This window comes from Microtus ochrogaster, chromosome 1, assembly GCF_000317375.1.
Source record: "Microtus ochrogaster isolate Prairie Vole_2 chromosome 1, MicOch1.0, whole genome shotgun sequence".
NCBI classification, from domain to species: Eukaryota; Metazoa; Chordata; class Mammalia; order Rodentia; family Cricetidae; genus Microtus; species Microtus ochrogaster.
Window position 1 is genome coordinate 80526930 of NC_022009.1, and position 14891 is coordinate 80541820.

Consider the following 14891-nt stretch of genomic DNA (forward strand, 5'->3'; position numbering starts at 1 on the left):
ATCCTTGCTTTATTATAGCCATCAATTTGGCTATGATTCATCTATACTGTGCTCAAAATAATATATTCCTTGGCTGAAAATTAGTGCTCAAAATAATATATTCCTTGGCTGAAAATTAGGCAACTCTTTAGTGACCAATTTTGTTAAAATCTTCTTTAGCTTCATTTCATGATAAGTAAAATCCTTCTGCATGTGGATTTTTGCGGTTGGTTCTAGTAGCCCTGCCAATTTGTTTTGTAATTTTAAGTACATATTATAGGGCTCCTTGGAGTTTAGAATTTTTTGCTAATTAAATATTTGTATTATCTTATAGATATAATTCTCTGTCTCTGAAATTTTCTCCCTAATATCTGGTTTGTTCTTTTTTAAAAAAATTGGCTTATGTCTTATGCTGTTATTTACCTTCTATTTCTCTGTAGAACTTTTGTCTTTAATATGTCTAGCCAAAGAAGTTTGGCTGCCTTTGTCCTCTACCTGGTAACTGGGTGCACTCATATCAGCTGTGCTTTCTAAGAGTTTGAGATTTTTTTTCTTGCCCCTCACTTTATGGTTTGTATTTGAAGAATTATTTCAGTGTTTTTTTTTTTTTACTGTGTTTACATTTAGATTGTTGCTTGTTTTTTCTTCTTAAAGTTTTTTCCCTGTTTACCTTAAAAAATGTATATTGTTTCTATTTATTAAACAATGACTTGCAAATTATTAGCAGGCATGTTTAACTTTACAAAGTCTAAAGCTAACCAAGATTTACACACCCATCCCAAAGACTACGAAGGTTCAAGTGTGTAAATGCCCCTGAAATCTTTATGATAACCCTGGGAAATATTTGCAATCTATTTTTTTTATAATGGCAATATTTCTCAAGTTCAAAACATTGTAAACCAAGAAGGAAATTCAATGCCTAACATGAAAAATGGAAAAAAAAAAGGTGTTCTGAAAAATGGCTTTAGAAATAGGATTTGAGTGGAAACCTAGGCAGAATTTTTCCTCCCAATTATTGTTTCCAGGATCTCTTCTCTTCTTTCCTTTTTTTCTTTAATACTCTTTCTTTGAAGTTTTATCTTTTATGAAACAAATTCAAATAACTCTGATTGTTTCAAAGTGCAGATGTTATCAATTTTGTTATTGCTGTAGTTAAAGCTATGACATTGACAGCAGCCATTGGTGGCCACCCACATGGCAAAAATGGAATCACTGAGATGATGCTGAAATCTGGAATCTGTAAAACAGGTTTCATCAAAGAGCAATAACCCAAGAAAGCATAACAGCACCAAGCAAAAGGCAACAGCACAGAAATGGGATTTGCAAGTCTTCCTGCCCTACACAGCCATTCGCACACAGGACCTGCTAGCTAGTCCTAAACTGCTTAGACACTGCTTGCTTTGCAAAGACAGCAAAGCCAGTGCCTCCTGAGTCTGGAAGGCGGGCCACACATGTTAACGCTCACTGGGTAATATGAAGGGCTTTATGAGTGAATACATGCTAACTTTCCTGAACGTAATCAATGGTGGGGGGGCAGGTGATGATCCCACACACCCTACACGCTACAGAGGCAAATTTATCATGCATAACTAGCATTAAAAGACGACAGACTTTGTTCAGCCTATTTATAATTTTTTTTTCTTTTGAGGCGGCATGATTGTGGCACTTAAGCATGATACATGCTAATACATGAAATGCCAGTTTGGCTACATGTACAGTTTAAAAGTTTATAGGTTCTGAATTATTTAACATTTAATTTTCTGAAGATAAAGGAAAAGAATATGGCCTTTCATACTCAAAAGTGCAACATAAAATGACAAAATTCTCTTTCATTCTTTTCAAATTTTAAAAAGTACATGAAACATTTCAGCCCCTTTTTAGCCATCAGGGAAAGTTTCAGTATCGTTTTTCTACCCGAAGATGTGAGGTTTTCATCAGTGGACAATATTGCAAGAATTGGTTGCTTCCTGGATTGTCACAGTTCTCCTTGTACATTAAAAGCCATGATTCCCTGTGTGAGAACTTGATGCTGGTCGGAGATTTCCTAAAGTGCACGACAGTTTCTCCTCTTACCATCCTAGTTCATGTGATAATTTGGATATAACTGGCTGTGTTTAGTTGTTGGTCCATTGATGATGCATCTGCCCCAATGAAACACTTGAAAGAATGAACACCAAGCAGTTTTATTAATTAAAAACTTAATAGCTATAATGGGCAAAAAACCTGGAAAAACACATAAAAGTACCAATTAGAAACAGTCCTGAATTAACTGGGATGTCCATGCTGCTCTCCCTAAGGATTGGAAACTATGTGGCCTGGACTCTGTTGCTCACAAATTTTCCCAATATTCTAGGCTGTATGATACTTTATGATAATTTATCACGCTTGTTCTTCTTCTCTACTGTTGTTATTGTGAGATTTTGAAGATGGTTATGTACCTCTTTTTTATTAATTCCATAAGTCAACATATTCCTATCCACTGTGTATTGAAATGAAGCATTGTCTGGGAATTAGTAACAGGTGAAGTTCATATTGTTTGTGTAACTTGCTAAAGGTAAGATTCTGAAACTTCAGGTGATAGTCTGAAAATTCAGGAGGGGTGGTTGATTTCGCTTTCTACCTAGACAGCACAGCAGAGCTTCTGAGTAGATATCTACACTTAAAAACATTCGCAATAAATTACTATTATCATGCAAGCTGTTTGCGCATTCGTAACGATGGGCACTGGAAGAGTTGGAGGTTGATAGTTGGCTTGGAAAGTTTTGTATGAAGATGTACATCATAGTTATGAGTTAGAAAACTATGAACCTTTAAAGTTATAATTAGAGTTTCTCTGAGGCTCGCAGAAATCATAAATGTGCACCATGTTAAAAAGAAAGATGATGGTTGTTTCACCCATATAGAGTCCTTACAGTAACTGTTTCCCCATCATCTGAAATATGGTTATGATATAGAAGGAGAAATATGGTCTTTGACTTCTAAATACTTATTCTATATTTGCAATGCACAATAACATTTTAGCTTTCAGAAAATCCACGAGAGTAGATGCAGCAGAAAGTCCATACAACAGGGTTGTATCTGGTGTCACTTTCAAAACTTTGAGGTGGTATATAAGATGGAGCACACACATTAGCACACCCAACTCTCAAACTAGCACACTTATGTGCATGCACACACACACACACACACACACACACACACGCACACACACATTCGTGAGCTTTCCCAGGGCTGTCCCTGTTCTCTTCACTTATCCTTTGCCTTTTAGTTCAGATGTTGCTTTCTTAAGACGAAAATTCCTGAAGCTTTCTTATCAGTTTCATGGGCTTCCTTAAATTTCTAACAGTTTCAAAGCACCCTGACTTTTCCTCATCCAGGGTTATTACATGTGTATTGTGTTATGTAGTTTAACACACTAGCAAGATGCCAGGCAGCAATCATGAGCGAGGAAATGGTGATTGTATGCCGTTCACTTGAACGTGTGGAAACCTGACAAGAATGAGAGGAGAGAAACTCCGAAAGTGATGGGACGTTACAGAAAGAGATGCAGCATTGAATGAGACTGTTCAACAACGTTCTGTGGAAAGTGTGAAGTATACTAAGGATGGGCGGAGTCTCACAGTCCTGTGTAAAGACGGTTGCAGGAAGACAGAAGCATGAATTATCAGAAGCACCAATCCCGTAGACATCATGGGCATGGTGCCAGATTTCATGAAACTTTTAAAAACCCATGAAACATCTCAAATTTTCATTTCTTAATCATATAATAAAAGATGCATATAATACTCACAAGCATATATGAATCCCATAGGAGTATAAAATTTGATTTTAATATTATTGTTTGGAAGAAGAGACCCAGATAGATTAGAGTACTAATAAAGGTTGTCAGGCAGCCCTGGGTGTAATACCTGTGTGTAACAGGCACTGTTTTAAATCGACCCTAGAAGAAAAAAAGATGATATCAGCCTGGAAATGTCCTCCTCTCAAAAAGGACAGACTGGCAGACTGAGGAGCTTCTTCAGATTTAAGTACCTATCCATAGATTTCCTTGTCTACTCTTGGCTCGCAGCAGGCTTGGGAGAGAATTCCTTCAGGAAGGAGTAAGGCTGGGTGGCGCAGAAGGGTGGCAGTTTGGAGCTATTTGCATCGATTTAGATTTGGCTTGAACAGACATAGGAGAGGGTCATCACAAACATGCAGGTCAATATTTACTCATGCATTTTAGATAATGTTGGAAAACTTTCGAAGTCAGAATTATGACTTGGTCTTCTCTAGAATTTTATGTTCTAGGAGGGGATAGGTGGTGTGTGTTCTCACAGCTCAGGCTCAGGCATTGAGCACGATGCCTGTAAGGAAACAGGGGAGTTAGGCTCTTGTAAAGTTGTGAAACTATTGCAACTGGAATTCTGTCACAGAAAAAGCCATCCCAGCCAAAGAGAGACTATATGACAGATGCCATCCATCATATAGGCCGATTGATTTTTCTACAGAACAAAGCAGAGATAACATTTCACACCATTAATCGTAACCTAAATTTTGTCACGTATCTCAGACTAGCCTTGAACTTGCTATGTAGCCAAGGATGACTGTGAACTTCAGAGACTTTCCAATTTTTAGCTCTGAGTTCTGGCACCACTGTTCCCATCTAGAGCTAGCATGGCAGACAGGCAACCTCAGACCTAACCACAACCTATGTGAAAGTTAATTTTAAAGTACATTTAAATTTTTCTAAATCAAGATGTCTTTGCACACATTTGTAACTGTAAACAGTTATGACTACTTATCATTACAGCTTATAAATTTATAAGTATCGGTTAATTCAGATTATATGCAAAGTTACAATTAGATAAGATTATAGAGTATAAATTATAGATTGACCACTGTCTTTGTTTTACAGTCTGTCTGTTGTCTGTCTGTGTTTTATAGACTGTCTCCTGTCTGTCTGTTCTTTACAGACCATCCACTGTCTGTCTGGGTTTTACAGACCATTCTCTGTCTGTGTTTTATAGACTGTCTGCTGTCTGTCTGGGTTTTACAGACTGCCCGCTATCTGTCCATGTTTTACAGACCATTTTCTGTCTGTGTTTTATAGACTGGCCACTGTGTGTCTGGGTTTTACAGACAGTCTCCTGTCTGTCTGTTCTTTACAGACCATCCACTGTCTGTCTGGGTTTTACAGACTGTCCACTGTCTGTCTGGGTTTTACAGATTGTCTTCTGTCTGTCTGCGTTTTAAAGATTGTCCTTTTACACAAAGGACCACATTAATGATACTTCTGAAGCTTCTAAAAGTTGGTCTTCTGACTGAATAGCTTGATAAGTACAAAAATAATGTTAGAATCTCTAAAAGGCACTTGGGATTTTATAGCATTGATATTGTCCTCTTCAAACTATGACAAAACTAGGCCATCCTATGCCATTTTATGACATCTGAAAGGTGTCAAAATATAGTCAGCTAACTGGTAATTTCAGGAGTGCTCAAGATTTTCCCCCACAATACCAGTGAAGTAAACTCAGGGCACGTGTTCAGAACCAAGCCTCCTAGCTAGTTTAACGGTGGCTGAATGGTTCTTCCTTTCACGAGAGTCCCTTCTAGGTCTGAGTTCAAAACCTTGGTATTAAAGGAAAGAGTGAGTGGATGCTCTTACTGGAGTTAAAGATCTGTTTCCTTCAACCGGTTCAAACTGGCAGTTGGAATCAGTTCACCCTGCCATCGCCTCTTTTGCTAGCTAGACTGCAGGGATGACTGTCAGTGTACAAACATCTGTTGAATGGATCAATTGATCTTGACTCAATCTTGCTTTTTCTTCCCATCTCTCTATGTGGTTGCTGTTGTTTTCTGTTCCTTTCCCCTCACACTGTTTATGTCCTTGGCCTGATGAACTTATTTTGTTGACATGTTGCTCTCAGTGTCCTCCTCAGTGCTGGGCTCACATTCTTCCTCTTTTCCCCTTTCCTTGGCAGCCTCCCTTGCTGGAGTCCTCACACGCACATGGGCTCTCGGTGCACCAGGCTCGGCTAGCTGCGGTTGGCATCGATGGATCAGAGAAGCATGGCCTCCTCTCCAGGACCCATTCCTCCCCCGCAGCCTCCATGTTACCTCACTCAACAGCAGACTGTCCCCGCCAGCCTGCCTCTACCACTGGTAGGCATCCCTAAAGACCATTTAATAGGCAGGCGAAATGTGCAGTTCTTGTAGGATTAGCCGATTTAAATGCTCTGAATAACTCCGATAGCAGAATGCTCCATTTTTAACTCGATGCAACCCAAATTTTATGAGGTTATGTTGGCCACAAGACAAACGGCACATCTGATAAATCTTGGGCTTAGTATTAATAGCCTCATAAATTGTTATCATTCAAGGGCCTGGAAAATTCATCAACAGGTGCATGGATCCCCCTGGAAATGAGACTCCCTCCCACATTCTTCAGCAGTGTTCTGCAGACGCTTACCTTCCCCGAGGTTGGCCGCAGGGAAATTTACGATACTTGGCGTCCTCATTTGGCTCTGAAGAGTATCTTTTCCTCATTGGTTTCTTGTTGTTTTGCTTCAGTTTTGTTTTCCTTTTCTTGACTTCTCACACAAATGACTCATGGGAGTCAAGGGTACCAAGGCAAGCCTTGCTTGAATCTATGCATGGTAGTTACCTGTCCATTCATTATGGTACCTCTGGGTGGGCTTCATGACCAACATCTTCATTGCCTTCCACCGTGTTTGATATTTAAGAGCCTGAGTACAGACAAAACAAGCATATAATTGTAAGTCCAGAACAAGGGCGGATCTGAGACACATGCCAAAAATGGGGCGTGTTCCGTACTTTTGCTCTCCCACTGTGGCTGAGCAAAGAAAAGAAACTAATGCTCCATGAGAGTTATGGCTTGGCTATAGCAAGGGAGAGTTTATACATATGCCTGTCAGACTTACTCTGAAATTGGTATTCAGGATCCAGGGTTGGTGTTGTGGCATCTACGACCCCCTGAAGACCTCTGAGCTTGGACATGCTAAAATGCCTTTTCTAAAATCTTGTTCCCAACCCTTCATGTGATTTATCATTTTTTTACTTTAGAAATCAGTTAATGGATGGACCAGGTTAGTTAACTGGCGATGGGTATCTTTCAGGAGTGTACATAGGAGATAATTTGATAAGCAATTATGCCAAAAGGAAGCACACCCATATTACGTGTTATAATTTAGGTATATTTCCTTTTCCACGTCAGCAGTCTCTGCCCAGATTTCCTAGTTCCTGCAGCACTGAGAAATCTTCCTAGAGATCCCGCAAAGCCCACACCTGACAGCTGTCAGTGTCCGTGGAAGCCTTTATATCACTCACACCTGTGCTAGTCCCAGGGTTAGAAAAATTTGCCAAATATATACAGTGATGCTTTTTTCCCATATTTATTTGTTTAATTTTATGTGTATTAATGTTCTATGCCCCCCATGTGTGTGAGTGTTTGTGTATGGTGTGTGTGTGTTTATGTGTCTCTGTGTATGATTATGTGTGTGTGTTTGTTTATGTGTATGTGTGTTTATGTGTATTTGTGTGTATGTGGTGTGTGTTTGTGTGTATGTGTGCGTGTGTATATGTGTAAGTGTGAGTGTGTGTACCACATGCATGCCTGGTGCCTACAGAGGCCAGAGGAGAGCATTAGATCCTCCTGTAAGCAGAGTTAGATAGTTATGATGAGCCATGTGGTTACTGGGAACCAAACCCAGGTACTCAGAAAGAGTAAGGGGTTCTCTTACTAAACACACAGCCATCTCTCTAGCCCTGAAATCCTTCTGCTTCTCCCACTCTCAGCATCCCTTAGCTTCTTTGTGGTTCTTTGTACAGGACTGAGGCTTCCTGGGACTTCCCCAATCCCTGTGAGCATGTCTGTTTCTATTGTCTCTGTGTAGCTAGTGTGGAGGCAGTCGTGTTGGTGAGACTATATGGATGTAAACTCTGATATTCCCAGGGGAACCATCTCACAACAAAGCCCTCGTTTCTCTGATCTTACCATCTTTCTGGCTCCTCTTCTGCGATCTTCCCTAAGTCTTAGAAGAGCAAGCAGTGCTCTTAACCACTGAGCTATCACAACTAAGTGGACCCAGTCACAAAATCCAAGAGCAGTCATAGCTGGTGACCTGTGGAGGGCCAAGGACAAGCTGATTGTGGGACAAACAAGGAGGATGTGAGGTCCTGTCACTGCTGGGGTGATGACGTGTGTCTGGTCAAGCCAGGCTGCCACAACCACCAATGACATTTGTGTCATGTTTGAAAATGGGCAGTAGTATTGGAATCATACGAGCTCTTCCCCTTTACTCAAAGACTGGGAATGGTGTTTCTTATTTGAGGCTCAGATAATTTGGGAAAGGGGAAATAAGTTCATTTTCTCTGCTAACATCGTGTCTTCTGCTCACCTAGAAATTGGACTCAGCCGTGGCTCACAGAGTTTGTCCACTAGAGGATAATAGCTGTGAATTTACACTGAATGTATTTCTTGCAATGGAAAATTCATAACATATTGGATTGGCCTCTGTCCCATGCAGCTTGTAAACCCAACAGCCTCTTCCTTTTGTCCAGAGGTTACGGGACCTAGTCCATGCTAATAAATTATTTCTTTACACCACTACCATTTTACTTAGAGGTGAATTAGAAATAGAATCATGGTGCTGAAACTCAGCTGATATTTGTAGTAGTCTTGAAAATAATTAGAGCATTAAATCAATGCCTATTGAAAAGTACAAATTGTGAAAAGCAAGTATACGCAAGCATGCCAGTATGGGAACTGCTAAGTTCCCCCCTTCTCTCTGCCTGCTTCCATTTTGGTTTTACATGCATGAAAGCCGTGTCTTGGTCAGCTAACTCCAGCATATCCCTACAGTTTTAAAGGTCTTTAGGGTACTATGTCATTCAAGAAAACCTTCTTTTCCCACTAAGCCCAAAAGACTTAGTGTAGTCCCTTGTAATACACTGGATTGTTTTCTGTCAAAATCTCTAAATACTGTTGATTTGAGGACTGTGGGCCAGGGAGAATATATGAGGAACAGGGCGGCTTTTCTGTTCTTGCTAACTTTAGCCCTCAGGTATGTGATTGGAACACATCAAGTAGAGTAAACACATGAGCCTTTGAGTACCTGGAGGAGACGTGAGTAAGTTGATGTGGGCTCTGTAGGAGTGTACAGACGCAGCCATTGGGGCTGGAGAGGTGGCTCAGGGGTTAAGAGCCATGGGTGCGCGTCCAGAGGAGCCGCTTGGCTCCCTTGCCAGCAGGGAAGCTCACACTTGTCTGTAATTTCAGTTACAGGGGATCTAACGCTACCTTCTGGCCTCTGCAGTCTGCAGGAGGGATTTTGGTGTACAGACAAGCACCTGAGCAAAACACATACACATGTAAAATAAAAATAAATGAATATTTTTTAAAATGCCTTTGGACATTGATACGCGTTCACTAAAGACGACTTGGCGGTTGTCTGCAAAGAGAATCAGCTCAGATATGGTGGTACTTATTTCCAATATTTTCTTTCTTCTTAAATTTCTTCTTAACAAAACAAAAAATTATACACAAATCTTTTTAGAACAATGACTTTTGAATTTGAGGATGCCAAGGCAGTTTTAAAACACTGTTTTTCAGTCTACAGTAGATCATGAACACTGAGTTGGGCAGTGTGACCAACTTCCTGTGCAGTTTCTGTGACTTATTCTCATAGGCTGTCTCTCTGTAGCTCCTTCCCTCCCCCCCCCATTCTTTTCTCCCACCCTCTTCCTCCTTGCTCTCTCTTTGTGTGTGTGTGTGTGTGTGTGTGTGTGTGTTGGTTTTATCTTCTCACTCATTCTTGAATATAGAAAAATCATCCCATTTTTCCAGTAAATCTGTGTTACATTTGGCTTCTCCTTTTGCCAGCTTACATGCTGGTTAACGCTTTCTTGGCTCTGTAGTTGAATGTCAGCACTTAATTCAATTCATGCAATGTAACAGTTCAGAAGTCTGTGCTGGAAATTCTTCAGTCCATTTTTTTCACCTGATCCTTTGATACTATCATTTTAAAAAACACAAATTATGAATCATAAAAAAAAAACATTTTCAACTAGTAAAAACATGCAATTTACCAAAATCTTCTGAAAGTTAGTTTTGGATATCACATCATTTGCTCATTGACACATCACGTTTCACAAATAATTAAATATAATTAAATATTAAATTTCACAAATAATTAAATATTACATGGCTGGAGAGACAGCTCCACAGCTAAGAGCACCTCTTACAGACGACCAGGTTTCGTTTCTCAACACCCAAATGGTGGCTCACAACCATCCACAGCTCCAGCTCCAGGGGGTTCAATGCTTTCTGACCTCTTGTGGATACCAAGCACACACGTGGTGCGCATACATGCATGCAGGCAAAACACACATACACATAAAGTAAAATCTAAAATTTTAAATTAAATAACTTGGTGCTTGATTTATGTGTTCCCAAGGAAAGATTTAGCAGATGTGAGTAGGAGCACACTCTGAAGAGTGTGTAGAAACGGGAAGGTCAAGGCAAATAGGTTTCTGGGTAGACTGGGGTTATGAACAGAAAGAATTACAACGACAGTGCGCCTGCCTGCAGGTTGTCAGGAATGACACTTGTTTCAAAATAGAGTCTTTCTGAGTGCCCGGGAGATTGATTCCAGACCCCTAAGGATGCAGGAGTCTCTGAAATGCAATGGAGTGCATTTGCATACGTGTGCAGTTTGTTACATCACCTCTAGATAACAGACAATTCCTAAGGCAACCTAATAGATATGTAGATAGCTTGTCTGCTGATCACTTCAGAAATAAGAACAAGGTAAACATTGGACACTTCAGGTGAAAGACATCGTTTTCCATAAGGTCTTCAATTCCTCCTGGACTGGATCTACGAAACGGCTCCCCAGGTCCTTTCTACCCAGTTTAGTGATACTACCATCGTCTCATTTTGTCTTTTAAAAATGTTTCAGCTGCTATTTTAAAGAGGTCTCTGACGTCACAGCCTTTGCCATCACTATTACTCACAGTTTGAAAATGCATTTCAAGTGGCTATTTCGTGTCTGTCTCATTTTCATGGCGAGATCCTGAGTCAAACATGATAAGATGGATGTGGTACACACTGGAAAGTTACATACAATCACATGTTTCTGATCAGAGATGCGGTGTGGTGCCCTGAACTATGCTAGTGCAGTACATTGAATAAATGTTATTTACTAATGCTAGCGACAGATGTCCTGAGAAGGTGTGATTCTCCAGGAAGATACCAGAAGTGAAATGAGAAACTGAATGCCAGGAATTAGAAATCAAATTAATAATTTTTTTATCTAAAGTTGTTTTTTTTTTTTGTCTAGACTCTAATTTCTTAATTGACCCTTAGAACTCAGCTAAACTAAACCAAGTCTGACTAGCTTGAGACCGCTCTGTAGACATGATCAGATTGCCTGGTTAATAAGTCACTTAGCAATGCAATAGTCAGGAACATGGAAGACAATACACCTGCTACTTCAGAGACATCATCACATTTCGTAAGCTGGAACTGACAGAAAACACAGTGCAAATTTATCAAAACCATCCAAATTTTTCATGAGTTGTCTGTGTATACCTGTGTGTATGTGTGTGTTTATGTCTGTGTATGTCTGTGAATATTGTGTGTCTGTGTATGTAGTGTTCATGTATGTGTGTATGTGTGTATGTGTGTATATAAGTATGTGTGTAGTGTGTGCATGTAGTATGTGTGTGTCAGTCTGTGTGTATGTCTGTGTGTAGTGTGTGTGTGGTATGTGTATGATATGTGTGTATGTGTGGTGTGTGTAATGTGTGTGCAGGTGTGTGTGTGTCTGTGCGTGTGTTGTATGTGTAATATGCGTGGTATGTGTGTAGTGTGTGTACACGTATGTGTGTGTGGTATGTGTATCTGTGTTGAGTGTGTAGTGTGTGTGCAGTATGTGTATGAGTGTAGTGTGTACAATATATGTATGTGTGGGGTGTGTGTGTGTATGTCTGCATTGTAGAAAGCTTTCTTCTGAGATTTCAAGTACAGGCAATGGTTGTTAAGACTTTTACATAATCATTTTTCATGAGCTTGTGTTCCAGCTGGTAGCCAGCAGGGACAGAGCGTGTGAAGCAAAGGTCAGTTCCACGTGGCTCTCAGGGAGGACAGCAGGCTGCTTCCCCACCCTCTGAGTCAGTGTTCCTGGGGAAGAGAAAAGAGGAGGCAGGGACTGAGAAGGCTGGGCTGATGTCACCTCTCTCTCTACCTGTTAGCACCTCATCGAGCGGCATTAAGATGAGGCCGTGCAGCGCTGGGCTTCCAGGGCTCATTTATCTCCCCGTAAATTCAAATGCCTTTCCAAGAGCTCCTGGACTTGTGTTGCAGTCTCCAGGAACAGGGCAAGGCTTAGCAGCGGCCACAGCTTGTTTCATCATTTTACCTTTCTTGAGAGTGTGTGTTGTAAAAATATTAAAGGGGGGAAATTTATTATCTATATTGGCTTGGGTTTGTAAAGAAAAACAGAAGCAATTAAGTAACATGAACGATTATACTTTGTGTTCTTTAATGGACCTATTTTAGCCAGGCAGATATTATGCTTCTTATTTCCATATTGTCTTATAATTTATTATAGTGTATAACTGAAGTTGAAAATGTGCTGCCCACCTCTCCCCTGCCCTTTTTAATATCTTCCTTTTACTTCATTTAAGAATATTCGTTCTCCGGGCAGTGGTGGCACACATCTTTAATCCGAGCACTCAGGAGGCAGAGGCAGGTAGATCTCTGTGAGTTCGAGGCCAGCCTGGTCTACAAAAGCTAGTTCTTAGATAGGCACCAAAGCTACAGAGAAACCTTGTCTCAAAAAAAAAAAAACAAATTAAAAAAAGCATAAAAAAGAATATTCATTCATGTTGGATTTTGTGCAAAATTAAAACAGTGAAAATGTGCAAAATTTTTTATACAAATATAAAATGAGGACAAAGAAATGTTTTTGGACTAAAAAATTATGAGTTTGAAGCAAAGGGCACTGTAGCAGCAAAGAAGGCTGTGCACACACCAAGAGTCCGAGCAGATCTACTGGCTGTGTCACGGAAATGCTGACCCCTTCTTCCTGGGTCTCGTCACCTGCACTTCCCCTTCCTTACCCAGCACACTCTGGAAGAGCTGCCTCATTCCAAACATGACTGCAGAACTGGGAAGTCAAACATTTTTAAGTAACACAGTTACAGTCTGTGTTACTGTAAATCTTACTGTCTAATAAAGAAAACATAAAATTGACAAAAATATGCCGTGACGTCATTTTCATCCGTGCTCTGAAGGAGTCCCCGGAGCATAGAGAAAGCAGACACACGGGTAGGAGAGATCTGATGCACAGATCTCAGGTGGTATTTTGTTGGGCAGGTGACTTAAACACTGAGCCTTGAAGAATGAAGCAGAAGGAGCCAGCTGAGGGGCAAGGGAGGCAGACGAGGAAGGACTTGCGTAGATGTAACAGCACTAGAAAGAGCTCAAGCTGGCAGGTTATGACCTTTTCAGAGGAATGTAAGAAAAGCCTTTGTTGTAGAAACAAGAGGCCTGTGAACAGAGAGTAAGAGCAGGGAAGGGACTTATCTCTGCTGTATTTATGGAATGTCACTCTCTTCACTGAAGGGAAGTCTGTGAGCAAAGTAGCTACCGTGGAGCGGGATGAAGTAAGGGAAGTCAAGTAGCCAGTTCCCAGTTATCTAAGGAGTCCAGATTAGAAGGGATAGTGCTTTGGATTATGTATGGTTTGAGCCGAGGAGATAAGAAGTGAGTGATTCTAGATCTGTTTGAGAGGGAAAACAGACGCGCCTTTGGAGTTGAGGAAATATCAAGAGGACAAGGTTTCTGGTGTGAGCAATAAAGGATCTTGAAGTCCCTTGTAAAAATGAAGAGCGCAGAGTGCAGTTTAAGACCAAGAACTGAAAATCAGAGGCATTAGCATGGAGGAAAGCGGTGAGGCCATCAAGGGGAGATGTGGGTATCCAGACGGCAAGTGTGAGTGTCGCAGCTAGGAAGAGAGGTCCAGGCTGAGAAATGTTCCGGGACATCAGGGACAGGCAGCGGGTTTTGAAGCCAGGGAGCCTTAAGAATGGATATTATCTGGAACAGTAAAACAGTATTTCCTGACAGACATAATTTTTACCACATGGTTTGAAAATGCAGATGTCATCCTTCTGCATGATTTTAGGACACTCAAGGGAAAATGCTTGACCATCTTCAAGAACATCTCTCTAATATAATAATGTAGGTCAAAGGGAAAATAAAATTTGTTTAAGTCAACTTTATGATAGCGAATCAAAGGCTGGTACTTGTAAGTTACTGAACAGCGTTTATTAATATTCCTTAACTTCTTGTCATAGGTGATCCACCCAGCACTCTGAATGCACTTCAGCTGCCATTTATCGGAAGATAATTGATCAGTTAAACCATTTCTTATTAGAGACAGTTTTGTAAACAACATTATCGCTTGCCCAACCAAAATCCCATATTATGTTTCACTAATAACTTTCTATTAACATATTTTTCATCATTGGATATAATTAAAACATCACATATACTAAATTCTGATGCTCAATTTTGTTATCTATGAAATCTATATAGTGAGAGCACCATATTTGATACTCATTTTTAAAAGAAACCGACAAGAGTTTCCCAATATCATAATGTTTACAATTGGCATTGCGTGGCTTTGGACTTGATTTGACCTGCACATCTTTGGACTTGACCTGACAAGGTCTTTGAGGGAATGAAGAAAGGACAAACACACAGACCCCCTTATAGATAGACTGGGATTGGGTGGGCTGTGTGCTCTGATGGAGATGCACCAGCAGCCCAGAGACTCAGCGTATTTGTGACAGAGCACTGAACGAGGAGATGGGTTCATTGTATACAGCTGAGCGGGAAGTGG

General features: G+C 40.5%; 1 protein-coding gene across 1 annotated transcript in view; it reads left to right on the top strand.

Moving 5' to 3' along the window:
* The window catches only part of Hdac9 (histone deacetylase 9), a 674620-nt gene that overhangs the window by 583064 nt on the left and 76665 nt on the right, over window positions 1–14891 (top strand). Inside the window, exon 14 of the mRNA XM_026782512.1 lies at window positions 5943–6123. Coding sequence (XP_026638313.1) covers window positions 5943–6123 — 181 coding nt within the window. The remainder of the gene's footprint in view (window positions 1–5942; window positions 6124–14891) is intronic.